The sequence below is a fragment of the Neolamprologus brichardi genome, chromosome 10 (assembly GCF_056152115.1).
Source record: "Neolamprologus brichardi isolate AB-2024 chromosome 10, ASM5615211v1, whole genome shotgun sequence".
NCBI classification, from domain to species: domain Eukaryota; kingdom Metazoa; phylum Chordata; class Actinopteri; order Cichliformes; family Cichlidae; genus Neolamprologus; species Neolamprologus brichardi.
In genome coordinates, this window is record NC_142113.1 from 254,456 (window position 1) to 280,588 (window position 26,133).

Sequence of the window (26,133 nt, forward strand, 5' to 3'; positions counted from 1 at the left end):
GAACTAATCATTTGATTCAGGTGTGTTAACCCAGGGTGAGATCTAAAACCTGCAGGACACTGGCACTCGAGGCCTGGAGTTGCCTACCCCTGACATAAGAGATGATAACAGAAAGCTAACACAAGAGGAAGGTTAAAGGGACAGGAGTGCAGAGACTTTGTCCAACTGCAGGCCTCGAGGGCCGGTGTCCTGCAGGTTTTAGATCTCACCTTGGGTCAACACACCTGAATCAGATGATAAGTTTGTTACCAGGCCTCTGGAGAACTTCAGGACATGTTGAGGAGCTAATTTAGCCATTTAAATCAGCTGTGTTGGTTCAAGGACACATCTAAAACCTGCAGGGATGCCGGCCCTCGAGGCCTGGAGTTGCCCACCCCTGCCCTACGACATAACAATGAATGGATAAAGTTTTACAAACTCACACACTATAAATAAAAATCAATAAAAAAAAATGAGCATTAAACATCAGTGTTTTAGTTTAGCTCTTGGCCTTTGTGGGGAGTTGTGCTCTCTCTGTGCTTTTGAGGGGGGGTCTGTTGCTCTGATGCACATATTTTGGGAGACTCACGTTGGGTTATGTCGTAGGTTTTCAAAGGGTTTTGCAGATAGGACACAGCCATGGTGGAGATTTCCTGCTAAACCATCAATCCTGAGTAACTGAGTTTAACATAATTATGTTTTTTGGACTGACTGCATTTTAAACATGGCGTCCAAATATCAGTTGTATTGTGTCCCTGGGGAGAAACTGTTAGAGGGGGATTAAACATTCACACCAAACCATTTTCTCTGTGTGCTCTTATTTTTTTAAATTCTTTGAACCTTTTGCTCTTTGACTACTCTTCTGATGGCTCTGTCATTCCCTCAGGACTTGGCTGACTCGACTAGTCCACGAGCTTTACACTGAAGGCCCAGAGCACCAAGATTCATGTTTTTACAAACAGAAAAAAGTTAAAATAACAGCAAAAACAATGAGCCACGCCTTCTTGCTGTTCTGTTTACAGTGAAGGCAGGTTTAGAAAGTCGGTTCCAAGCTTTTGAAATGTGGATAAACTTAGTGAAAGTCAGAAAAACATCAAAATAAGAGAGAAATGTACAGTATCTCCAAAAGTGGCACATATACAAGCCCCTCTGTCTGTCTGCCCTCACTTACCATCACCTTCTCTGTCTGGGTAATGAAAGCCAGATGTATGTGCACGAGGCCCTCGTTCACCCTCCTCCCACTCTCTAACTGTGCCTCTGTTTCTCTTTCTGGGTTTCCTCTGCAGGCTCTATGCCTCTCTGTCCCACCACCAACTACGCAGGAAATACTCTCGGTTCTTGGCCAGAAGGGAGGGCTCTGTTTCTAACTACTACCAGATGGAGGAATGAAGGAATGGAGAAAAAGCTATAAACGGACTGTAGCATAGCACAAAAAAGCTGAAATCGACTGATTTCTGACTCAGTGTTAAATATTGTCAAATGTGGCTGCAAGTTTTTCTTTTGCTGCTGTGTTGACATGTTTTCTCCTCTGCACCCCTCCTCTCCCCTTCAGTTAACTGAAACAGCTAAATCCTAAAGTCATAAAACAGCCCAGCCCATAGAAATCCCCCTTTGGTCACACACACACACACACACACAAATATCAGTTCAATTTTATTTTATTTATATAGCAGCCACCTAAAGGCACTTTGTTTGGTAAGATAAAGAACATAAAATAATAACCACACCTTTTTACTTTATTCCTGTCTTGATCACAAAATTGCTTTGAAGAGAGCCGCTGACCTTTGTTTGGTTCATAGGCACCAAAGTTATTTGGCTATGTTTGGGAAAAGAGCACGGTTTGATTTAACGTTAGAAAGCTCAGTTTTCCAGGGCAGCTGGGACTGATTGTCTGAGCAATCTCCCCGTTTGAGTAGCCTGCTGGGACTGGAGACAGTGCTCAGTGCTGTGGCGTTGTAAACATTGTGAATAAATGGACACTCACCCTGCAAAGCTGCCTGTGTGTGTGCTGAGTCATTGTCACAATAAAAGCATTTATTATTTCATTTTTATGGTGATTGATTTCAAATAATCTGCTATTTTTAAATCCAACTTATTGTAAAGCTGACATTACACACTTGAAAGAGAATATTAAGCCTTAGATATCAGAGACATCAGAGTCACACGGTGGTTGAAGATAGCAACAAAACTTAATGTTAAAAATTATTGTAAATGTGTAAAATGATAAACAGGCAATAAAGACAGAGTCACTGGTCTACTATTAGTCTGCCTCTGTGACTGAACTGGGGTCAAGTTATTTGCCAAATACATTTAAATACGATTGGCAATGACTTTATTTAAATGCTGCAGTCGTTCTAATAGCCTGTGCTCATCTACATACCTATAAATGAATGACTTACTTTCATACGACATACTAAACAATGCAAATATATTAAATAAAACAAATTAATATTAATGTACTTAAGCTTTGCTCACACGTGCTTTTGATTTACACATAGCACCATTTTGGGTGAGTAAAAGTAGGCACATTCAGACAGCAAGCTCACCAAAACCTTTGAATCTAGTGAAACCTTGTTGGTATGTTGTGCCTTAAGATGAGTAGTGTTGTGAATTTCACACTACAGACACACAGCCTGTAGTGTTGTGATTTATACAACAACATTAGGCCCCTTATCGTTTTCATTTGTGTCAGGGTAATTCAAATGAAGATATACATGGTTTGAAATATGATATACATGTGCATGCGTGACAGTGTTTCAGGACTTATCTGAACAAAGACAAGGACCTTTTTAGCGTGAGTCATCTATTTAAGACTTCTACTATCATGGAAAATGTCATTTCTACATCTTACTTTTGAAACAGAGATTGGAGATGCATAGATGCGTAGAGTGACAGCCATTTCCTTCATTGCTTGTTGAGACTAAAACCCATTCATGTCCAAAATCAGTTCATTAGCATTTCCATGTAATATGTCATCACATAAACTCAAGGACTGCATCTCATACTACTTCACTTTGGCATTCGTTTCACTTCATACAGTGGTCATTACTTTCAGTGAACCTGTACGGAAGCGCAAGATCTTCTTTTTAAGTGCATGTGAGGCCTTTATCTTGACAAAAGCCTTAGGCTGCAGAGGTGCTCCAGATGGAGCAAGTGTTGACGGGAGGGAAAGTCTTGGGGGTAATTGCTGTGGCCAAACCAGACCCCCACTTTCATCTGAATCACTGGACAATGAGCTGGAATCTGGAGAGTCAGCCTCACTCATGCTCGACTCAGACTCTACCTGACCTGCGTGAGAATAATCATCGGTGGCCTGACACAGTTGCGTTTGGTCCCTTTCCAACTGAAACTCCATGTGCTGATGATGGTGGAAATGGTGCGAGGTTGTGGGGTAAGCATATGATGCGTGTGGAGGACGGGGTTTACGTGTGCGCCTAAGACAGCAGTTTTGGTTGCTTTGCACAGGTATTGTCACAGCTGGCTGATCAGCTTCATCTTGGCTGAGCTCCAAAGTGGACAGCGAGCGCCTGTAGCTACCGCTACTTTGTTGCTGCTTTTTGCTTCTGGGTTGATTACCGCGGCTTCCCCTTCCAGCGTTCCCACTTCCACTACCATCCCTCTCGACTGTATTAAACTTGCGCTCTGGGAACCTTTGTAAGCTATTCTCTGACTGAGACCTGCACGCCTTCTTCCCTGGCTTTCTGCTGGCACCACTTCTGTCTTCATTTGATCGACATTTCTTTGGGCCTCCTCTGTACCTTGGGGGTTGGATATGAAAAGCCGTGGGTTGCTGCTCCTGATGATAGAGTCTTTCTGGAGAATATGCACATCGGTTGGATTTGGACACCCCAGGACCTTTGTGGTGGTTGGTGTGGTGATGTGCATAAGCTCGGTTGGAGGTCCGACAAGGCTGACCTGGAATATACTCGGCACTGACCAGATGATCTTCGGGAGAAGATGGTTGAGTAGACTTTGCTGCTGCTGCTGGAGGGGACTGGTACTTGGGGAGACGTTGGGATAAGTCCGGCTCAGTAGTGCTGGAGTCTGGTTGGACATCTTTACCATGTGGATAGTCAAGCAGCGTCATGGAGGCTTGCCTGGGTTTGGTATAAAGCCCCTTTTGCTGAAGATGATATGGGAGTGGGGGATCTTCAGTAGGCCCTATCCTAAGGTACTGCTCCTGATCTAGGTTATGGCCAGCCTCTGAAGCAATTCCTTCTGACCACTGGGAGGGTGCAATGATCTCTTGAGCCAACTCCTGTTTTGGTAAATGTTGCTCATCCTTTTGGCACAAACTACTCTGCCTTACCACATTAACAACTCGGGCATCATGTGCCAGGCTCGTACGAGGCTTTGAGGGTCGTGTGGGTAGAGTTCGTCGTTGAATCACTCCAAATATGTAAGTCTCAACCTTTTGGGTTTGTTGATAATCATACAGACTGGGGTCAACTTCTTTCAATTTCCCTAAAGCACCGGTAACGATGGCATGTCTTGTCAGGGCGGGCATATATGTTTTTTTTGTCTCTTTCTCACCACTCCCCTCGGGGGCTGAGAGGGAACATGAGGTGACGGGGTAGCAATTCATTTCAGAAGATCCATTTTCCTTGGTTACATGGGCTTTCCCTAACAAAAGTAAAAAGCAGAGGCAATACATATGATCATTCTGATGTCAGTTCTCACTTTAATGAACATTTACCTGTAATTATGAATCTTGACCATTGCAGATAAAAATGAAAAACTATGGACCAGTGTGGCACTTATAATTGAAACCACATTTATGTGGTACAGATACACAAACAATACAGTAGTTTTCACTCAATAATCTATTAACCTTATTAGAGGAATAATATGCCTAGACTCTTCCATGTGCTTAAACTGCAAGGATTTAAAATAAAACGTCAGTGTGATAACCATTAAACATGTCTACACCAATGTTTTGTCTTTATTTTACAGCCATAAGCTAAATTTTCAGGTGTCAAGAAAGGCTAGGGTTAGACCTAGGATATGACACCTTTTATGTGCAGTAACTTGAAAAAGGCAACTTTCCACAAGAGTGGAATTATTAGAAAACCGATAAAACATCGGCTACTGTCTGTCGCTCGTTGTTATAGATGTGAAACTGAACTGCTTTTGAAAATGTGATAAAATTACAGTTCTAAGAAAAGTTGGCATGTATGTCAAATGTAAATTAAAAACAGAATCTTATAAATCTATATTTTATTCATAATAGAAAATAGAAAAGAGGTCATTTTGAAGTTGATGGCAGCAACACTCGACAAATGGGACAGGGCTGTGTTCTCCTTTTAACAACAGTCCATCAGTTTCTAGGAACAAATTTCTTCATCACTTTGGGGTTAAACTTGTCTGAAAGGGCTCACAAATGACATGATCCACAAACACAAGCTAAGATTTACAAATGTTTGCAATGAGTCATTTTGAATACTTGCAAACTTGTGCTTCAGTCCGACGACAAATACAAAACAGTCTGAATGTATGTAAATCGATTTTACAAATCCATAAATAAAAACCTGAACAACTAGAGCTGTTCAACTTCACAAGCCTGGTCATTTTTATCAAAATGCTTCCTGTGGATAGCTCGTCCTTCCTCCATCATACACACCAACAAATATATTTATCAATTATAGATCAATGCAGAGGTTCCCAAAGTGTGAGACCCATTAATCAGTGCAGTGTATTTCTGATACCTCCACTACAATATCTGTTTTTGGCTTAGTTGAAGAGGATGGTGTGAGATTATAGCATATTCTTAGATTGCTATTGATATTACTGATTATGCTTTTGCACACTAGTAATTCTCTTCGCATCTATTTTCCAGTCATGGTTGTGAGTCTACTAGTCTCATACATATAACAAACAAGACCTGTAAAATCATTCTTTCTTCGTTAAAAGTAAACTGTGGTACTTACACAGATTAGGCCTAATGACCAGCTGCCAATTATGTTGTGTTGGTCCCTGTGTTGCTGCCAAAACAGCAAACATCTGTGATGCACTGTGATTCTGACACCTTTCTATCAGAACCAGCATGAACTTCTTTCTGCAATGTGAGCTACTGTACGTTGTGTGTTGGATCAAAGCACACGGCCCAGCCATTGCTCCCCACATGCATCAATGAGCCTTGGCTGTCGCTGTCACTGGATCACCACTATTACTGTTACTGAGGTGTCAGTACTGGTAAACAGTCCCACAAGAGCTGCAGTTTTGGAGATGCTCATTGGAAAAAACTGACCTTTAAGTGTTTGAAGGGCGGAGCCCAAAGGAAGCGGGGTACTAATGTGATTGGTCACTTGATGGACCAGTGTACTTCAGTTTGTGGCAGAAACATTGAGCTCTGTTAAAAACCATATTTATTTACATTTTGGAAAATGAAGTTAGCCAAATTAACTGTCAGCACGTATTGTTTTCTGTGTAGCAGTGGAAACGCTGATGTCAGCCGGTGATCAGCTGATTGCCAGCTGATCACGGGGCCGGGTTTAAAAGGGAGACGCCACCCACCTGTTCGCCGCTCAGACATCGTTCTCCTCATGTCAGAAGCTCCAACTCTTTGCCGACGTCAGTGTCCTTCTGATTCAGCAACCGTGAGTGTTTTTCCTCTCGATTCTTTTTCTGTAACGCCAGTCCGAAGCCACGCTTCGTGCACTGACCGTTACTAGATTAACTGCGTGTCTGTTCCTACCCATCGCTAGCCTTCCCCGCGTTTGGGTCTAACCAGCACGCCACACAGGCACGCCGAATTACCGTGCGTAGTCCGCCCGTTCGTGACAGGATGTCTGAGCCCCGAATAGACCCAGCGGAATTCGAACGGCTGAAAGCCGAAGTGATATATCTTCGCGGTGTGGTAGATCGGATGAGCACGAAGATGGAGTCCCTCACCGAGAATCTCCTCCAGCTGTCCACTTCCGTCACCAAGCTGCAACGCCAGCCAGCGCCGGTGAGCGCGGAGCCCCGGATCGGACTACCAGATAAGTGGAATGGAGTCGATGGCCGGCCTGATGGGTTGCTTGCCACTTTAGACATGCTGTTTGAATGTCAGCCCACTAAATATGCCACCGCCCGTGCAAAAGTGGCAATGCTGACTTCTCTCTTGTCTGGTCAGGCTCAGGAATGGGCCGCGGCCCTCTACAACAACAAATCTGCAGCTTGCAATGATTATGCCCTGTTCGTGGAGGAATTAAAAAAGACATTTGTCCCCCCTAGCAGTGAAGTGGAAGTGGAGTCACAGCTGCTTCATTTACGCCAAGGCAGTCGACCTGTCTGTCACTTTGCTTCCCAATTCCGTACCCTGGCCGCTAAGCTGAAGTGGGGTGACGCCTCTCTACGCTCCATTTTTCTGGAGGGACTGGCTGGTTACATCCGAGACGAGATGACCGGCCGTGAGGCCCCCAAAACTTTGGATGAGGCCGTGGACCTCGCTCTGAAGATCGACCAACGAGTGATGTCGCGGCCTCGCCACACCCCCCGGGCCTTCAACCCCTTCCAGCCTCAGAGGGCCACGTCTTCGCAGTCTCCTCCCCCCTCTGAAGGAGCTGCTGCTAGCTCACGCAGCGCATCCAGCGAGGAGCCCATGCAGCTGGGTGGACTCCCTAAGGGAGAGAGAGAGAGACGCTGGCGAGAGGGCCTCTGCGCCTACTGTGGATCAGCTCGACACCGCCGTCCCCAGTGCCCGCTACGTCCGGGAAACGACGACGCCAGGTAGGCTGCAGGGGAGCCCCACCTGGCCCTTCACACTCCTCTGGCCCCTCTCGTTTTCTGTTACCAGTAACATTCCACCTGAAACACCGCCAGTTCTCCTCTGAAGCCCTCCTGGACACCGGAGCCGCTGAGAACTTCATCGACCAAACACTAGCCTCCCGACTACGCATTCCGTTAACTCCTGTCGATCGATTTCTCCCGGTGACCTCAGTCGATGGGCGACCCCTCCAACCCTACCCGATCCAGTTCCAGACCCAGCCGGTTCACATGTCTATTGGGGATCATCAGGAGGAGATCCGGTTCCTTGTAGTCTCGGCCACTACCTCTCCTCTCATCCTTGGATACCCCTGGTTCCGTCAACACGACCCCCACATCTCCTGGTCTTCCTGCCAGGTCCTGGATTGGGGTCCCCAGTGTCCGCGCCGCTGCCTTCTCTCTCGGACCAATAAGGACCCGGAGTCAGAAGAGGCCTCACCCCCGGAGCCCACTGATCTGGATAAGGTCCCTCCGGCTTACCATGACCTGTCTGAGGTCTTCAGTAAGAGGCGAGCCTCTACTCTACCGCCTCATCGCTCCTACGACATGACCATTGAGCTCCTCCCGGGAGCGGTCCCTCCTCGTGGTCGCCTGTTCTCTCTGTCTCCCGCAGAGAATAAGGCCATGGAGGAGTACGTCGCTGAGGCTCTCCAACAGGGGTTTATTCGCCCTTCTACTTCTCCTGCTGCTGCTGGATTCTTCTTCGTCAAAAAGAAAGATGGCGGGCTCCGCCCCTGTATAGACTATCGGGGCTTGAATAAAGTCACCGTCAAGAACCGCCATCCCCTTCCTCTGCTATCCACCGCCCTCGATTCCCTCTCCCAGGCCTGCGTCTTCACCAAACTGGACCTACGCAGCGCCTACAATTTGGTGCGCATCAGGGAAGGGGATGAATGGAAGACGGCCTTCATCACCCCTCACGGGCACTGGGAGTACCTGGTGATGCCCTTCGGCCTCTGCAATAGCCCTGCTGTCTTCCAACATCTAATCAACGACGTCTTGCGGGATATGCTAGGCCGGTGGGTGTTTGCTTATCTGGATGACATCTTGATCTACTCCCGCACCGAAGTGGACCATGTTCGCCATGTGAGGGCCGTGCTGAGCAGGCTGCTCGAGTACCAGCTGTTCTGCAAACTGGAGAAGTGTGCTTTTCATCAGCGGTCCACCTCCTTCCTAGGCTTCACCATCTCCTCTGATGGCCTGACCATGGACCCGCAAAAACTCCAAGCCGTGACCCAGTGGCCTCAGCCCTCCAGCCTTAAGCAGCTACAGAGCTTCCTGGGCTTTGCCAATTTCTATCGGCGTTTTATTCGGAATTTCAGCACCGTTGTCGCCCCACTGACATCCCTCACCAAACCAGCTAACCTGCCTAAGCCCTTCTGCCTCCCCCCAGGCGCAGAACGGGCATTCCGCGACCTCATCCACCGGTTCACCACGGCCCCCGTCCTGCTCCACCCTGATCCTGCCAGAGACTTTGTGGTGGAGGTGGACGCCTCCGATGTCGGCGCTGGCGCCGTCCTCTCTCAACATGGTCCGGATGGAAAACTTCACCCATGCTGCTATTTCTCGAGGAAGTTCTCGCCCACGCAGCACCGGTACGGAGTCGGGGACCGAGAACTCCTGGCCATCAAGTGGGCCTTAGAAGAGTGGCGGCATTGGCTCCTGGGGACGAAAGACCCGTTTCTGATCTGGACTGATCACCAGAACCTAATCCATATTCGGTCTGCCAAGCAGCTCAACCCAAGGCAGGCCCGTTGGGCCCTGTTCTTTGAGCCTTACAATTTCCACCTCGCCTACCGCCCTGGTTCCAAGAACGCTAAGGCAGACGCTCTCTCCAGACAGTTCGCCCAGGACGGCCTCACGTCAGACCCTGGACCTATCCTACCTTCTCAGTGCTTCGCTGCCCCCCTTCGGTGGCCCCTGGAGGACTCTATCCGGGATGCCCTGACCGCCGAACCGCCTCCGCCTGACACCCCTGCTGGGAGGCTCTACGTACCTTCCCGGTGCCGTCAGGAGGCCTTGCTCTGGGCTCACTCCTCCCCGCTCTCTGGCCACCCGGGGCCGGACAGGACCCTGCAACTCCTCCGTCGTGCCTTCTGGTGGTCCTCCATGGCCCGGGACGTCCGTGAATTCGTTTCCGCCTGTGACACCTGTGCTCGGGCCAAGTCCTCCACTCAGCCTCCCACTGGCGACCTTCACCCTCTCCCTGTGCCGAGACGTCCCTGGTCCCATGTCGGCCTTGACTTTGTCACCGGCCTCCCATCCGTGGGCGGTCTTGACACCATCCTCACCTTTGTAGACCGGTTTTCGAAGGCAGTGCACCTGGTCGCCCTGGCTGGTCTCCCTTCTGCCAAACGGACGGCCGAGCTCTTCTTGGACCATGTCGTCCGGCTTCACGGGTTCCCCAAGGACATCGTCTCCGACCAGGGGCCCCAGTTCACCGCCAGGTTCTGGAAAGCCTTTTGCCGCCTGATTGGAGCCTCTCCCAGCCTCTCGTCCGGCTATCACCCGCAGACCAATGGGCAGGTTGAACGGACCAACCAACAGCTGGGGCGCTTCTTGAGGTGCTTCGTCTCTGCCCAACCGTCGCTTTGGCCTCGTTACCTGCTGTGGGCTGAGCTGTCACATAACCTCCACGTCTCTTCTGCCACCGGTCTCTCGCCCTTTGAAACCTGTTATGGTTTCCATCCTCCTATCTTCGGCCATCAGGAGGTGGAGGTCGACGTTCCTGCTGCTGAACAGATGGTCCGCCGCTGTCGTCAGGCCTGGATCAAGGCGCGGGCGGCCATTACCCGAGCCAACGCTCTGTACGCCAGGCAGCATCGTCGCCGCCATCGCCCGGGTCATCCTTTTCAGCCTGGGGATCGCGTCTGGCTCTCCACGAGGCACCTGAGGCTCCACACCGAGTCCAAGAAGCTCACTCCCAGGTTCGTTGGTCCATACGAGATCACTGCCCGGCTCAACCCCGTGACTTACCGTCTCCGGCTTCCGCCCGCCATGAAGGTCCATCCGGTGTTCCACGTCTCGCAGCTTAAGCGGCGCGTTACTTCCTCGCTGGCGCCCCCCTCCCCGGCCCCGCCCCCGCCCAGGTTCGTCGATGGGGGTCCTGTCTACGCTGTCCGGCGGATCTTGGATTCCCGTCCCCGGGGTCGGGGGGTCCAGTGTCTGGTGGACTGGGCTGGCTACGGTCCTGAGGAGCGCTCCTGGGTGCCGTCCCGCTTCATCTTGGATCCCTCCCTCATCTCCGATTTCCGTCGCCGCCGTCCTGGACCGTCGGGTGCCCGTCGTCGGGGGAGGGGTCCTGTCAGCCGGTGATCAGCTGATCGCCAGCTGATCACGGGGCCGGGTTTAAAAGGGAGACGCCACCCACCTGTTCGCCGCTCAGACATCGTTCTCCTCATGTCAGAAGCTCCAACTCTTTGCCGACGTCAGTGTCCTTCTGATTCAGCAACCGTGAGTGTTTTTCCTCTCGATTCTTTTTCTGTAACGCCAGTCCGAAGCCACGCTTCGTGCACTGACCGTTACTAGATTAACTGCGTGTCTGTTCCTACCCATCGCTAGCCTTCCCCGCGTTTGGGTCTAACCAGCACGCCACACAGGCACGCCGAATTACCGTGCGTAGTCCGCCCGTTCGTGACAGCTGACAGCTGTTACTGGATTACTTTAATGCTAAACTAGAGGTTTCTCTTCGTTTGGGCGCTGCTGTCCGAAAAGTCTAAATTCAGTTGATTGGTGCGTGCAGGATTCAAGAGCAGGGAGTTACTGCAGGAGTGTGCATCTGTTGCAGTGTTCACAAAGCAGACACTGTCGCATGCAACATGGCTTATTTGCACGCGTAGCTGTTGAGCTCTACACTTGTTGAATTAGCACACTGTGCTGTTGATTTCTTTCCCGTGTGGAACTTTTGACATTAATAGAATTTCATGCTCCCATGATAGATCTCAATTACTCACAAATGCATGCTTTTGTGAGTAATCCACACACAAATACAAAGTAATTCAAACACATGGAAAAATGTAGCCATAATTCCATACTGGAACATAAGCCATACTGGCAACAGCCCCAGTTTGAATTTGACCTGTGACCCTTGCTGCATGTCTTTCCCCCTCCCTCTCTTTTCTGTCTATTCTTCACTCCTAAACTGTCAATAAATGAAAATAAATAAATATGATTTTAAAACTTACACAAATGATTGTATTTTTCAAACTTAGTTTCCAGTTCTGGATCATATAATAGAGATTTGTGAGCCTTTCAATGTAATAATGTATACTTTATTGATCCCCTTTATTGGGGAAATTCCCCTCTGCATATAACTCATTCACTCAGTGAAGCAGTGGGCAGCCATTGGGCACCCGGGGAGCAGTGTGTAGGGACGGTACCTTGCTCAGGGGTACCTCAGGGTAGCTGTTCAGTGGATTGAACCATGGGGCCACCACTCTACCTACTGAGCTATCCCTGCCCTGAATTTTACCTGAAATGAGTTGGCTGGCATCCAGATTAGTGGAATCTGATGATTTGACTTCACAGTCCACCTTCAGCTCTGCCACCTGCTCTTCTAAAGATGTGCTTAAACCCCAGGGAGTAAACTGCAGACTGCTCTGTAATACACACAGAAAGAAATTCAAATTGTCAAAAAAATCATCAAAGACTGAACATTCACTCCAATGCTGTGTGCTTCTATTTGTGTTCACATTTTATGTCACATTTTCTTCCTATACAGAGGCTACTCTTTGCCGTGGTGTATATTAAATGTAACAGTGGCTTTGGCATTCATGGCTTTGGGCTGCCACAGCAGCTCTACATGTTTACTTTGCTAGTTTTACGCTGAACACCCTTCTTGATGCAACCCCCAAGCAATGTTCCCTCTAATGTTTCATGTGTCTGAGTGAACACACAAACTCCCTGAGCGGACACTTGGACCACTGTGAGCAACATCAGACGTGTGCACTGTGGTCACGCCAGCATCCAATCATCCAAGTTACATGTTTATTAAAGTAATCTAATTACAGCATTTATGTTAGACTACTTTTAATTAACTGCTTTAGCCCACTTACAATGAAAATTAAATAAATCTTGTTCATGACCTGTAGTATGTTAACACTATTGGAAGGAAAAATAACTTGAACTCCAAATTTGAAAACACAACTTTCTTTCCTTTCTTTTTTTTCATAAAGCTCTGACTTGTATTATGAGTCTGTGGTCTGGGAGAGAGTCTGTAACTCTGTCTGCAAATACAGTAAATAATGACCAATGTTGGGCAATTAATTATATAGTTACTTCTTCAAAAAAGTTACTGAGTTACAAACAACGTTTTTTGCAGCTGTTTACCTAAAAATGCAGCCAAGACGTTTTTTAAATAAACATTTCAAACTATTTACAGAACAATCAGCTGTTCTGCATCAAATCTGATGCCACACAAATTATTTGTGCCACTCCAAAAAATAATTTCTGTCCACTATGAGATGAAGGAGAACAACAGCCTGATACCTGCAGGCCTGACAGCAGCAGATGTGTCACTGCTGTAACACCTGTATCACTCAGCAGTCGCCTCAATGTTCTGACACACACAACACAACTACTGACTACACTACACACTAACTACACGCTAACTACACACGAACTACACAAGATTTGTGCTAAACGTCGCAAATCTCTCACATCTCAAACACGCCGTCACTCCTAAAACTTCCCCCTCCCTAAACAACTAAATGTCATGTTGCCATATCATTTTTTGATTGGTCGACATGGTACATTTTTCCACCAATAGGAAAGGGCGGGGTGTTTTTGGTGTGGTTTTTCCTCACAGGCCTTCGAGCGTTTTCCTTATGAAACGCAGTTTTTACCGTCTCTTCCTGCAGTAAATATAAACAACGACAGTATTCAGGAAGAAAAACAAACATTGCAGATATTTTATCATAACTCTGGTTTTACGTGGCCGATCAATACAATTTAAAAACTGGTATAAAGTCCACACTTTGTCCGTCAGTTGTTCGTCTGTCCTGCTCACATCTCCAATGGTTGTACACATTGTCATTAACGTGGCTTCACTCTACATCAGCCGCTTTGCTAAAACACCGGCACATAAGGACGCTGTCATAGCCTGTCAACCACGTTGATTAGCTGCGTATATACGAATGTGAATCGCATCATAGGCTGAACTATGGGATAAGGCGGCATCGCTCTAATCACATACCGGAGCAGCCAGTCACTCACTGACTAACACTGCAAAACAGAATTGTTAACGTATTTATTTTAATCTCAATTCAGGTTAGATTTCTTTTCTGTGCGCAACGCAGATTTTCTGTGCGCAGAGAGCGAGTCAGCAGCGCGCAGCTTAGAGAGAACATTGCCCCCAAGGGACCCTATAATCATTAATAATATAAGTAAATGTAATAATTTAATAATCTGTTGAAGTTGACATCATACATACTTTTAAATGAAGTCATAGGAATCTCTTGGAATCTCATACAACTACTCCCTAACTGCACAACTGTGTGAACAGATGCAAAAATACTTTCTAGTCGTTCCCGGGATGAGAGTAGGTAGAAACAGACAGAGCAGTGACCAAGACATTAACAGACAGCTACACCCACAAACACTTACTGTCATGGTCCCTGTGCCTCACCAGCTGATCCTGTATTAGGCAACATGTTTTCTCTCTCTCTCTCTCTCTCTCTCTCTCTCTCTCACCTGCCGGGGCGGTGCTCATTATGGGCTCCCGCCCCTGGCCCACGCACCTGCTACCTATCGGGATGATTGCAAGGCCGATTTAAGACGGCAGCACTGGGTCACTCGTCGCTGGATCGTTGAGCTATCAGCGTCAGTCTCTCAACCATTAGTGAGTTAAACTCCGTAAAGTTGTTTCCGTCTGTTCGTCATTAACCCCCGTCTCTGTGTGCAGATCCACCCCGGACCTTTCCCTGCCTGCCTGTTTCTGTGTGGACGAGTGAGTGGATTTGTGTTTCCCCAGTGTGGGGAGTGAAGAGAGAGAGCCTTTGGAGTGCGTCTGATTCCCGTCTTTCCCCTCACATACCCCGGGACCCTGGACCCCCCTCCCCTCCCCTCCCTCCAGCACGTTGTAAATAGTATCACCAGGTGTCGTTGTGTAAATAAACTGATTGTTAACTCTGCAAAGATTCCCGGTCTGCGCCTGGGTACATTAACTAAAACGTGACACTTACTATCACAATTAAGCTACGCCATGTACAATAACAGGTACCTTATAGCTGAACAAGTGAACATGCAGTTCACTTGTTCAGCTATAAGAAACATGGTTTATTCACAGGGAGAAAACATTTAGCCAGTATGCCACTGTAGGCCGCAAAATGCAATTTTTGAATTCTAAAGTTTATAGTTAATTTAGCTTTCACTATAAATAGAGGCCCTAATAATAATAATGCTGGCAGTAAACGGAGTCTTTCCTATTCTTGCAGTGCATTTATACCACCTGAGGCTGTCACCTTTGTTATAAACCCCAACATTTCAGGAGGACGTCCTGGTCCTTTGGATGTAAATTTCTCCACTTTTGTGTGGATTATTGCAAACATCTTCTGTTGTTGTTATCGGCTCTGTAGTGTTTAGCAGATTTGAATGTGTCCCCCTACCTTAAGAAAACTGTCCTTCCCATATTGTTCTGGTGGTTTATTGAGGGAGGAACACAATCAGACCTTGTATTCAGTTAATCATAAACAGAAATCTAGTTTCTGGTTTGGTAATTTCTTATTTTAAACAAGCATTGGTGGGTCCTCTGAATACAAAAAGTCATCTCAGTAGATTTTCACCCAATCTTTAATCTCCCTTTTATTTCAAATAAAGCGGTTCTTTGTCAGCTCCTGTTCTTACCAGACATTTGTGGGATTATTGAGGTATGCAAGTTTGTTTGAAGGATTTTCACAGCACAGAATCTGTTCTTAGATTCGTTTTTAATAGTCGCTTTAGCTACTTACTTCTTTTTTCATCTTTTGGTTTTGTTTGACACAGGTGACCACAGGATTCTCAATTCTTGCCTTGGTAACTTGCACTTGAGCATCTATTTCCACTGTTATGCTGATGATTCCCAAATCTACCTGCCCCTGAAAGAAAATAATGACACTTCACTAAAACGATTGTGAAAATGTCTCAGTCACATTGAAGACTGGATGATCTTAAATTCTGTTAAACATTAACAGGAACAGGACTGAAGACATGACACTTCTCTTTCACACCTTCAAATGCTCTAAAATGCCACTGCTCACTGGTCTCTCTGAATGGTTTTGGACTGATTTTAAGATTTTATTATATGTTTTAAATCCCTTAATTTGTTTACTTCAGCAGATCTTGCTGATCTCTTAACTCCTTATATTCCTTAAAAGTCACTGAGATCTGTTGTCCAGTCACAAAGACTCAAGCTAAGAGAAGGGGGGAAGGAACCCTCTCAGCCACTTAACTGCTGACCATAATATTTAATTACAGAGATTGGAGCATGCTGTAGGTATCTAACACCAGTTTGTTCATGTAAATGGAGAGTCCTCTTCACACCCTGAGGTTAATTATGGAGTTCAGTGCTAGGACAAATTCTGTTTACATGCATGCTTCCCTTAGGCAGCATCATCAGAAGGAAGACAGAAGGTCCTTCAGCTGATCCAAAATGCTGCACCAAGAATACTATCAGGGACTAGAAAGAGAGAGCAGATTTCTCCTATACCGGCTTTTCTCTTAAATCCAGAATCAAATTTAAAATCCTGCTCATCATTTACAAGTCTTGAATGCTCAAGCCCCAGCTTATCTTAAAGACCTTATCTTAGTAAACTGGGACCGTATCACCCCATTAGAGCACTTCACTCTCACACTGCAGGCTTACTTGCTGTTGCTGGGGTATTGAAAAGTAGAATGAGAGGCAGAGACTTCTGCTCCCAGTTCAGGTTCAGAGACAGAAACACTCTACCTGTAGGCTTAAAACTTCTTCTTCTATTTTCACTCACTACGTGTTTACAAACCACTCTGCATTTAACAATTATTTATTATTGATATCTTGCCAAATTTCTCCACAGTGATGTGAGGGACCAATAAAGTCATATAGAAAACTATTACTTTATGTTATTGCTGCTAAAAGTGGTTGGTTATGCTTAGTTTTTAGACATGAATGTGCTAACGATGTCTATCAACGTCCCCAGTCATTCAAGTCGAGAATGTCGATAACTTAATATGTTCTATAAATACATACTGCATAATTTGGGTTCTCTATTCTTAAAGTCAAAAAGAGACAGGGCAACAGGGACGCTGGGCAAAAAAGCATGACAAAACCTTATGTGTAAAAATTGGGTAGCACTAGTAATTTCTCACTAAAGTGATCTAAAAGGTTCAAATTCAAGCTAATTAATGTTTAAACCTGTGCTGTATGTGCAAAATATGGTTACTTGATTATGTTGCATGTGTTTATGGTGCGTTTGCATGAGGTTGTATGCACATGCACATACATGAGTACTACGAACAGCTGCTTTTCCTCATAGTCATGACTTTCATCAAATTTTAGTGAAAAATCAGAGGTCATGATCTTGTGTTTTCAACTTACTAATTCTAACCCTAGATCTCACTGTGAAGACTTTCACTAGCAACATGTCTCTTCCCAATTACATGGTATGAAAGCAAGCCCAGGGTTCATTAAATATTAGGATGTAAATTAATTCTACTAATTCAGACACAGAAGGAACAGATGTGGACACGCCCTTGTGACCTTGAGTAAAAGTAAATAGTTGATGGCAAATATATTTGCAGTTACTTTGTGTCATAAGTGTGTTACGTTCCCCTAAAAGGGTCCAGGCAATGGGGGAAAGTAACAAAAAGTGTCCGGGTCGAAAAAGGAGGCAGGGAGGCAAAAGGGTTAAATTAAAGAGTTTTATTAAAGCTTCTATTAATAACTCAACTAAAAGAGACGGACAAGCTGCTATCACCATTTTTAAAAAAAAAAAAAAAAAACTCAGGCATCGGTCAGTAAACTGAAAAATAAGTTAAAAAAAGAGTTTAGTCACCAAACAATCCTCTCCGAAGAGCAGGAGTAAACAATCACCGAACACAGCTCACTAGCTGCAAACACCACCATGGCTCTCTGGCACCAGAGCTCACCTGACTCTGGCCTTAAATACCTTTAATTGCTGATGGGAGACAGCTGTACAAAAGAAAAAGGTGTCACCTAAGGCAGGAGACACGGTAGGACACGCCCACAATGGCAACTTCAGGAGGAGGCCCTGCTAGGGCTGTAACAAGTGTTACATGTTGTATGTAACAATCAGAATTATTGTCTGAAGGGCCAGAAAAATGCCATACTGGTTGCTCTACTGATACACCTGATATCTCCAAAAGTTGATTCTGTTCATCTGGACGTAACGTTTTGTAGGAGAAACATTTCGTCATCATCAGGTGACGTCTTCAGTCTCAGCTGACTGCAGGTTTCAACCTTATAAACAGGACATTTGCATAATGACTGAAACCAGCACACTGAAGGAACAATGGGCTGGGAGGTCAGTTTATAATCATCAATATGTAAATTCTCATGATCATTGATCAACAGCCACTGATCAATAACCATGAGTCCCATTCACAGAGAGTTGGGGAATGGCTGCAATCACAGCATGTAAGATGGTGACAGATGTACCCTTAGGCCCCTCCTCCATTCAGAGATGGTCTTTCCCTTTTCACGTAAATGGCCTCCTTGACTCCGCCCTCAAACCAGCGTTCCTCCCTGTCCAGGATGTTACATCATCATCACTGAAAGAGTGTCCACTGGCCTGTAGGTGTAAACAGACTGCAGAGTCCTGGCCTGACGAGGCTCTTCTGTGTTGTAGCCAGAGGTTGTTTGGTTTCCCCAATGTAGAAATCCTGCCAATCCTCCTGCACTTAACAGCGTACACTATGTTACTCTGTTTGTGTCGGGGACCCGATCCTTGGGGTGGACCAGTTTTTGGTGCAGTGTGTTTTGGGGTTTAAAAGCCACAGAGACGCCGTGTTTAGAAAAAATGTGTCTCAGCTGCTCCGATACTCCTGACATGTACGGGATCACTACAGGTTTTCTCTTAGGCAGCGGTTGTCCTTCTCTCAACTTATATTTATTACACTTAAAATATAACTGGTACCTTAGGATCTGCAACCACTACAAGTTAGCACTATCTACATTCTTCAGGGTAAACTCTGCTCAATGACACAATTAATGTCAAACGCAGCGGTGCCAAGTAATTCGCAGCCCTACAGTCAATGTTCCCTCTGAGCTGTGCACTGCTGGCTCGGTCTATGCGCACAGAAAAAAATCAAACCTGAATTGAAATGAAAATAAATACGTTAACAATCATGTTCTGCAGTGTTAGTCAGTGACTGGCTGCTCCTGTATGGGATCAGAACGATGCCACCTTATCCCATATTCCAGCCAATCACGCGATTCACATTCGTATATACGCAGCTAATCAACGTCGCTGACAGGCTCTGACAGCGTCCTTATGTGCCGACACCGGTGTTTTAGCAAAGCGGCTGATGTGGAGTGAAGCCACGTTAATGACAACGTGTACAACCATTGGAGATGTGAGCAGGACAGACGAACAACTGACGGGAAAAGTGTGGACTTTATACCAGTTTTTAAATTGTGTTGATCAGCCAGTAAAACCAGAGTTATGATAAAATATCTGCAATGTTTGTTTTTCTTCCTGAATACTGTCGTTGTTTATATTTACTGCAGGAAGAAACGGTAAAAACGGCGTTTTATAAGGAAAACGCTCTTTAGCCTGTGAGCAAAAACAAAAGACAAACCCCCCCCCCCCACCCTTTCCTATTGGTGGAAAAATGTATCATCGACCAATTAAAAAATGATATGGCAGCATGACATTTAGTTGTTTAGGGAGGGGGAAGTTTCAGGAGTGACGGCGTGTTTGAGAGATTTGAGACGTTTAGCACAAATCTTGTGTAGTTAGTGTGTAGTTAGTGTGTAGTTAGTGTGTTGTTAGTGTGTAGTTGGTGTGTAGTTGGTGTGTAGTTGGTGTGTAGTTGGTGTGTAGTTAGTGTGTAGTTAGTGTGTAGTGTAGTCAATAGTTGTGTTGTGTGTGTCAGAACAATGAGGCGACTGCTGAGTGTTACAGGTGTTACAGCAGTGACACATCTGCTGCTGTCAGGCCTGCAGGTATCAGGCTGTTGTTCTCCTTCATCTCATAGTGGACAGAAATTATTTTTTGGAGTGGCACAAATAATTTGTGTGGCATCAGATTTGATGCAGAACAGCTGATTGTTCTGTAAATAGTTTGAAATGTTTATTTAAAAAACGTCTTGGCTGCATTTTTAGGTAAACAGCTGCAAAAAACTTTGTTGTTTGCAAAACTCAGTAACTTTTTTGAAGAAGTAACTATATCATTAATTGCCCAACATTGGTCATTATTTACTGTATGTTGCAGACAGAGTTACAGACTCTCTCCCAGACCACAGACTCTTAATACAGTCAGAGCTTTATAAAGAAATAAAAAAGTTGTTGTTGTTTTTCAAAATTGGAGTTCGAGTTATTTTTACTTCCAATAGTGTTAACATACTACACAGGTCATGAACAAGATTATTTTTAATTTTCATTGTAAGTGGGCTAAAGCAGTTAATTAAAAGTAGTCTAACATAAATGCTGTAATTATTATTATTATTTTAATAAACATGTAACTTTGATGGATTGGATGCTGGCGTGACCACAGTGCACACGTCTGCTGTCGCTCACAGTGGTCCAAGTGTCCGCTCAGGGAGTTTGTGTGTTCGCTCAGACACGTGAAACATTAGAGGGAACATTGCCTACAGTGTAAATTGTATGTTGACCCTGGATAATAAATAGATATCGCTCTATGCTGGTGGGAATCGTGACTTACAGGACTTGTGTTTCAAGCAGCTAGCTTGTAGTGTGATTACACTGCAGAAACTGCACAGCTATTACTTTTTGATTTTGAAACTTCACATAAGTGATTAGTCAGATCAATGCACCCCACCCCTCCATTCCAACCACACCAGCAGAGACGTGCTGCTGTGTTTGAGCAACCCTATTTGGTGTGAAATGTAGACAAAACACACATATTAAAATATATGAGATATTGAGAATGTTTACATTTGGCTTGACGATACACAGATGAAAAAAGCCTGGACTGGAGATTGTACATTTGTGCTGTCGTTTTAACATACTAACTATAAAAACTTATATGTAGACATTCCCACAAAGGCCACACTTTTTGAATGTAAGTAACTAAATTGAATGCACTTCTTCTCGTTCCTAGACACGACTCTGATATGATTAACATAGTTGCTAGATAATCCAGAGTGCATTCACACAGACACACTACACATTATGCATTCTCATTGCCTCATGCCCTCTCATTAATCTCTTTACACACTGGAGGCCACTGTGAAGGTTGCTCTGTTTCCCCACCTGCTGTCAGCTGTCACATGGCTGTCAGCAACTCCTCACTAATAAACACAGATACCCTCTCTTCATGCATACGCATCATTTTTTTCTCAGTCTAGTTGTCTTTGTTCCCACATTGCAGACATAAGGCCTTTTTGTCCCTTTTTTCCAGTCCTGCCACACACATAAACAAATACAAGGGAGCAAGGGGTGAATGACTAATTTCAGTATTAACCTCTATAAGTCCCAACCAGTCCAAATTATATATGAAACCAATATGAAGCCATAGTGCCACTGCATTACGTGTCATGGTTTAGGAATTAACCGATGAGCTACATAAAAAACACAAAGAAAAACAAAGAGGCAAATGTTCAAGTCACAATATCTTCTCTTGGGGTTAGGGAAGAGTGTTGTGTGCAACCTTAAGAGTAGTTTGGACTTTCTAAATTCTCCAGATAGAGAGAAAGTCACGAGATGGAACTATTTGTTTCTTTACAATCAATCCCTGTATTCCTAGTGTTCCTAGTGTTGTGCAAAGTCATATAAAAATAATTATATGGCATAGTTGTAACATTTAAACTATTTATCCCGAGTCGGACAAACTCCACCATTCACCATGTAGCACGTCACTGTCACAGTCAGCAGCTCATCTGCTGCATCCTTTTACAGGAGGACATTTGTCTCACTCGTGTTTTAAGCGCACACTAGATTTATCGATAGAAATGGCAGCTACTTGTCTTTCACATGTTACCTCGTTTCAGTAAGAGTTTCAAATTTGCACAGAATGAATATGGCTCTTTATAATGTGAAAAACAGTGTCTTATACTTCAAACTACAAACTGTTGTTGACATGGTTACATTTTTTAATTGCATCTTTATTTCTGGAAGTGAAAACCAAGACAAAGTGCAGCATCCTTGGAGATAATAATGGTGTATTAAATTCCAAAACTGTAAATGATTATCCAGTGCTACATTGTGCTGCAATATATAGCATAATGTATAATTTAGAATGATATAAATCTATAAAAGAAACATCGTTGGTATTTGAATGAGAATCCGAACTGCATCCCGAGGCCACAGAGCAACTTCTTATCTGCTGTTGATTCGTGGAATTCATTTTAAAGAGTCAAAGATGGTTTGGTGTAATGCCAAAATATTGACCTCAGTCTTCATGTGAGAAATGATTCAAACTCAACAGACAGATCTCTGGATAAGCCACCGTGTTCAGCATAAAATGGATAATGTAATGAAGCTCCCCAAACTGACCAAAGATGGTAAAGTATGCCTGGCTCTCCACGTTTTCATGCACTAACCCCACACAAAGAGCAGCCACCGACACTTTTCGCATACTGAAAGTTCGTTATAGTTACCATCGTAATGTAAAAGCAAGAAGCGATTTCAAAGCCAATTAATCCCTACAAGTCAGCGCAAGTAAATGCTAAGAAACGAGCCATGGGTATTAGCGCTACACACTTCTACAACCCCCCCCCCCCCCCCCCCCCCCCCCCACACACACACACACACACACACACTCTTATGTATGGGATCAGCTGTCTTCGTATGCGAACTTTTGGAAAACGGATCAACTGAAATTTAAACTAGCTGGCTATCACATCACATACTACTAACTAATACTAACTTTAATATAAATTTGGCTAATAAGCTGGGACAAATAGGACTTACATGGTGGAGATTGAGACCATAGCTTTCCTTCCCTTTCGGGGCGTCCGTAGCACAAAGTTCCGAGCATAGAGCTCCCCAATCCGGGCCCCCGGTTGACGAAGGGTCCTTGATCCCAAGAGCGCACAGCACCCTGCTTTCCTGTCTCTGTTTGAGAAGCTCCAGCTCACATAACCCGGCCAGGCTGGCTTGCAATCGCTCTTTATTCCGACTGCGCCCCGTTTTCATGTATTGCGAGAACGTTTCAAAAGAGTCTCGAAGGTCTTGGAAAGACATCACAGAAAACCGTTTTCCTAAAAAATCAAGCTGAATGAATTCCCTAAAAGTCTGTCCGTCTCTTCAGATTCTTCGAATACCTGTTGTGGACCGGTATCCGTTGTGTGTTTGTCCCGATGAACTCACTGCTTTAGCACTCGGTCCCATTCCCCTCCTCTAGCCTGCGCTCTGCCGGACAGTCTCACTTGGACAGCTGTTGGCGGAGCCTACAGGAATGCTGCTGGGAATCCTGCACAACCACAACTTAGTCTCATACTGCTCAGTGAATGCCTCATTCCAAATAAAAACGACACTCCAAGATAAAGAAAAGACATAAACACGTTATATTACTGCGATGTATTCCTGTGAGTATTCCAGTGTATTTTAGGACGATGATGAGGTTGTGTACGCCGCACTAGTTTTGCACACCCAAAACATCTGGAGGCAGGCCTTTGGTATAAACTGTAAGCACTTTGTCTAGCTTAGTGAAGAGCCATCAGCTCAAATTTGCAGGACTTTGGACTGTGGGAAAAGGGCGAATATTTAGAGCAAATACACGCAGGCAGACGGAGAACACGCAAATGCCCCACAGATATCCACAGCAGACATGGAGCTATAAAGTTTCTTGCTGTGACAGCGCTAGCTGCAGCGCCACACTGCGGTGTGACTTTGGATCGCCTTCTTAGTAATATTACTGTTTACTGTTAATACAGCTCGTATTCTGTCTGGCACGTATTATAGATTCATGCATACACAGATAATCAAACGAGTTTGTTCTTGTGCGTGTATTTCTGTGTCTCAATATGTGGTCCAAAAGGCTGGGATATAAAATGCTGTGTAGTCCCAAATAAAGCAGGGCAGCGTCTCACCTTTGTAATATCTCAGGAAAAGATGTGGTTACCGTGGCTCCAGGGCAATAACAGTAACAGACTGAACTAAATTGAATAATACAACATATTACAACGTTGACAAAATATAAGAAAAAGCTCTAAATGTATACGACTAGCTCAATTATAAATATTCAGAATATTACAGGTGAAATATATAAGTAACTCTTGTAACTCTCAAGCGTATATTTATGTATTTTTGTCTCATTTTTATATCTATTTATTAGCTTGCTTTGCACTGATGTAAGCAGAGCCTTGTCGTCTCATCTCTCTGTCTGCTGCACTGGATATAGCAGAGATGACAATAAAGTTTACTTTGTCTTGACTTGATATGATTGCCATTTCACTCTAACCTGTCAAACTTTATTCACTGTTATTTTCACTGTATTTTAATTGATGGCAGAAAGCCATGGCTTAATTCCTTTTATTTAATAATTGCTTTTAACATGTATGAAGAAGCATATCAAAATGAGGCTCTCACTCTGAGACAGGCAATGGTTACTTTGAAACCTCATCATGTAGACCAATAAGTCAGACGGGTTTGGACACTGAAATACTTTGTAAAGTTTTAGCAAGAAGATTAGTATCGCACATTTAGTTCATAATGATTAAAATGGTTTTGTACCAGAACGTAAAGGGTTTCACAACATAAGAAGGGTCCATGAGAAATTTGATGCTAAAGATACAGCTTTATTATCACTCGATGCTCGTCAGGTCTTTGACAGAATAGAATGGTCATATTTATCTAATGTTCTCCCAAGAATGGATGGATGTGGAAATAATTTTCTCAGATGGGTTAAACTTTTTATACAAATCCCAAAGCCAGTGTTTTAACAAGCACCGTTTCAGTCACTTCCTCTGCCTCTTTTCTGATAAGTTCAACAGTATCTTTAATAGATTCATTTGGAATAACCACAAACCTAGACTAAGATTTTGCTTGTTGTACCTGCCATATGAATGAGGGGGGTTTCAACTCCCTAATCTTAAACTGTATTACTGGTCTGTACAGCGGCATCAGTAATGTTCCGTTTTTCCACTGAGACACCCCCAGCCTGCATAAAACTGAACAAACATTAGTAACAAACCTTCAATTGAACCTGTATTTATACTCTGCAAGCCCAAAAAATGAAAAATAACCCTTTTTAAAAAAGCACAGATGATATTTGTTATAGGGCATGTGAGTATGTGGGAGATAAGTCTTCTGTCTCTCGCTTTTTACCTATTTGGGGCAACACATGTTTTAAGGCAGGAAGAGCCTATCAGAGTTTCAAAATTCAATTTAATTCAATTCATTTCAATTCAATGTTATATATAGCGCCAAATCACAACAACAGTCGCCTCAAGGCGCTTTATATTATAAGGTAGACCCTACAAAAATAAAAAAACATCATATGACCCCCTATGAGCAAGCACTTTGGAGACAGTTGGAAGGAATCTTTTCATCTCTTGATGTCCCCATGTCACAGAAACAGGCTCTGTGTTTTGCCTTATATGCATCCACAGGTGTGCCACCAATTCACTCACATGGACTCTACGAACCAATCAGAAGCTTCTTCAGCTCAGAATGGAATCATCTGGAGTTTTCTTATTAATTAACAATAAACTTAGTGTATATGTGCTCCTAAATTTGATGAAAGTGATTAAAATAGACAGCTCCCTCTTTTTATTCTGACATTTAACTAATTCAAAAGATATTTCAATATTTATTTATCTGAAACAGAAAAGTTTAGTCTAAATTGATGTTTAACAGTAAAATAAAAATGTTTTTGTTTTTTTCCCCAACAGTGTATATAAATATCTGGTTTCAACTGTGAATATACTGCTGTGTATTGAAATTCCTCTTGTTTTGCATAGAAATATATTGAACAACATAGAAAGCATAATATACAAAATAACATTTACCTGAGTTTTTTCTTTGAAAGAAGCCCCTTATGTCCATTGTTGTATATCAGTGCATTACTGAAACCGATTGAAGGTGCTTTATTTAGCCGTGGAGGGTAACAACTGAAAATATTCAATTCATCCATCCATCCATTTTCTTCCGCTTATCCGAGTCCAGGTCGCGGGGGCAGCAGCCCAAGCTGAGAAGCCCAGACCTCGCTCTCCCCAGCCACCTCCTCCAGCTTGTTCGGAGGAGCACCAAGGCGTTCCCAGGCCAGCCGAGAGACAGAATCTCTCCAGCGTGTCCTGGGTCTGCCCCGG

At 44.5% G+C, this 26,133-nt stretch overlaps 1 protein-coding gene across 1 annotated transcript; it reads right to left on the reverse strand.

Annotated features, from left to right (window-relative positions):
- Positions 1-1,182: 1,182 nt before the first annotated feature.
- On the reverse strand, positions 1,183-23,236 carry LOC102791853 (dapper homolog 1-like). The gene is made up of 3 exons (XM_006806763.3): positions 22,793-23,236; positions 12,197-12,323; positions 1,183-4,602 (listed from the first exon to the last, which is right to left on the reverse strand). The coding sequence occupies exons 1-3, from the start codon at positions 23,063-23,065 to the stop codon at positions 3,011-3,013; spliced, it is 1,992 nt and encodes a 663-aa protein (XP_006806826.2). The 5' UTR covers positions 23,066-23,236; the 3' UTR covers positions 1,183-3,010.
- Positions 23,237-26,133: the final 2,897 nt, after the last annotated feature.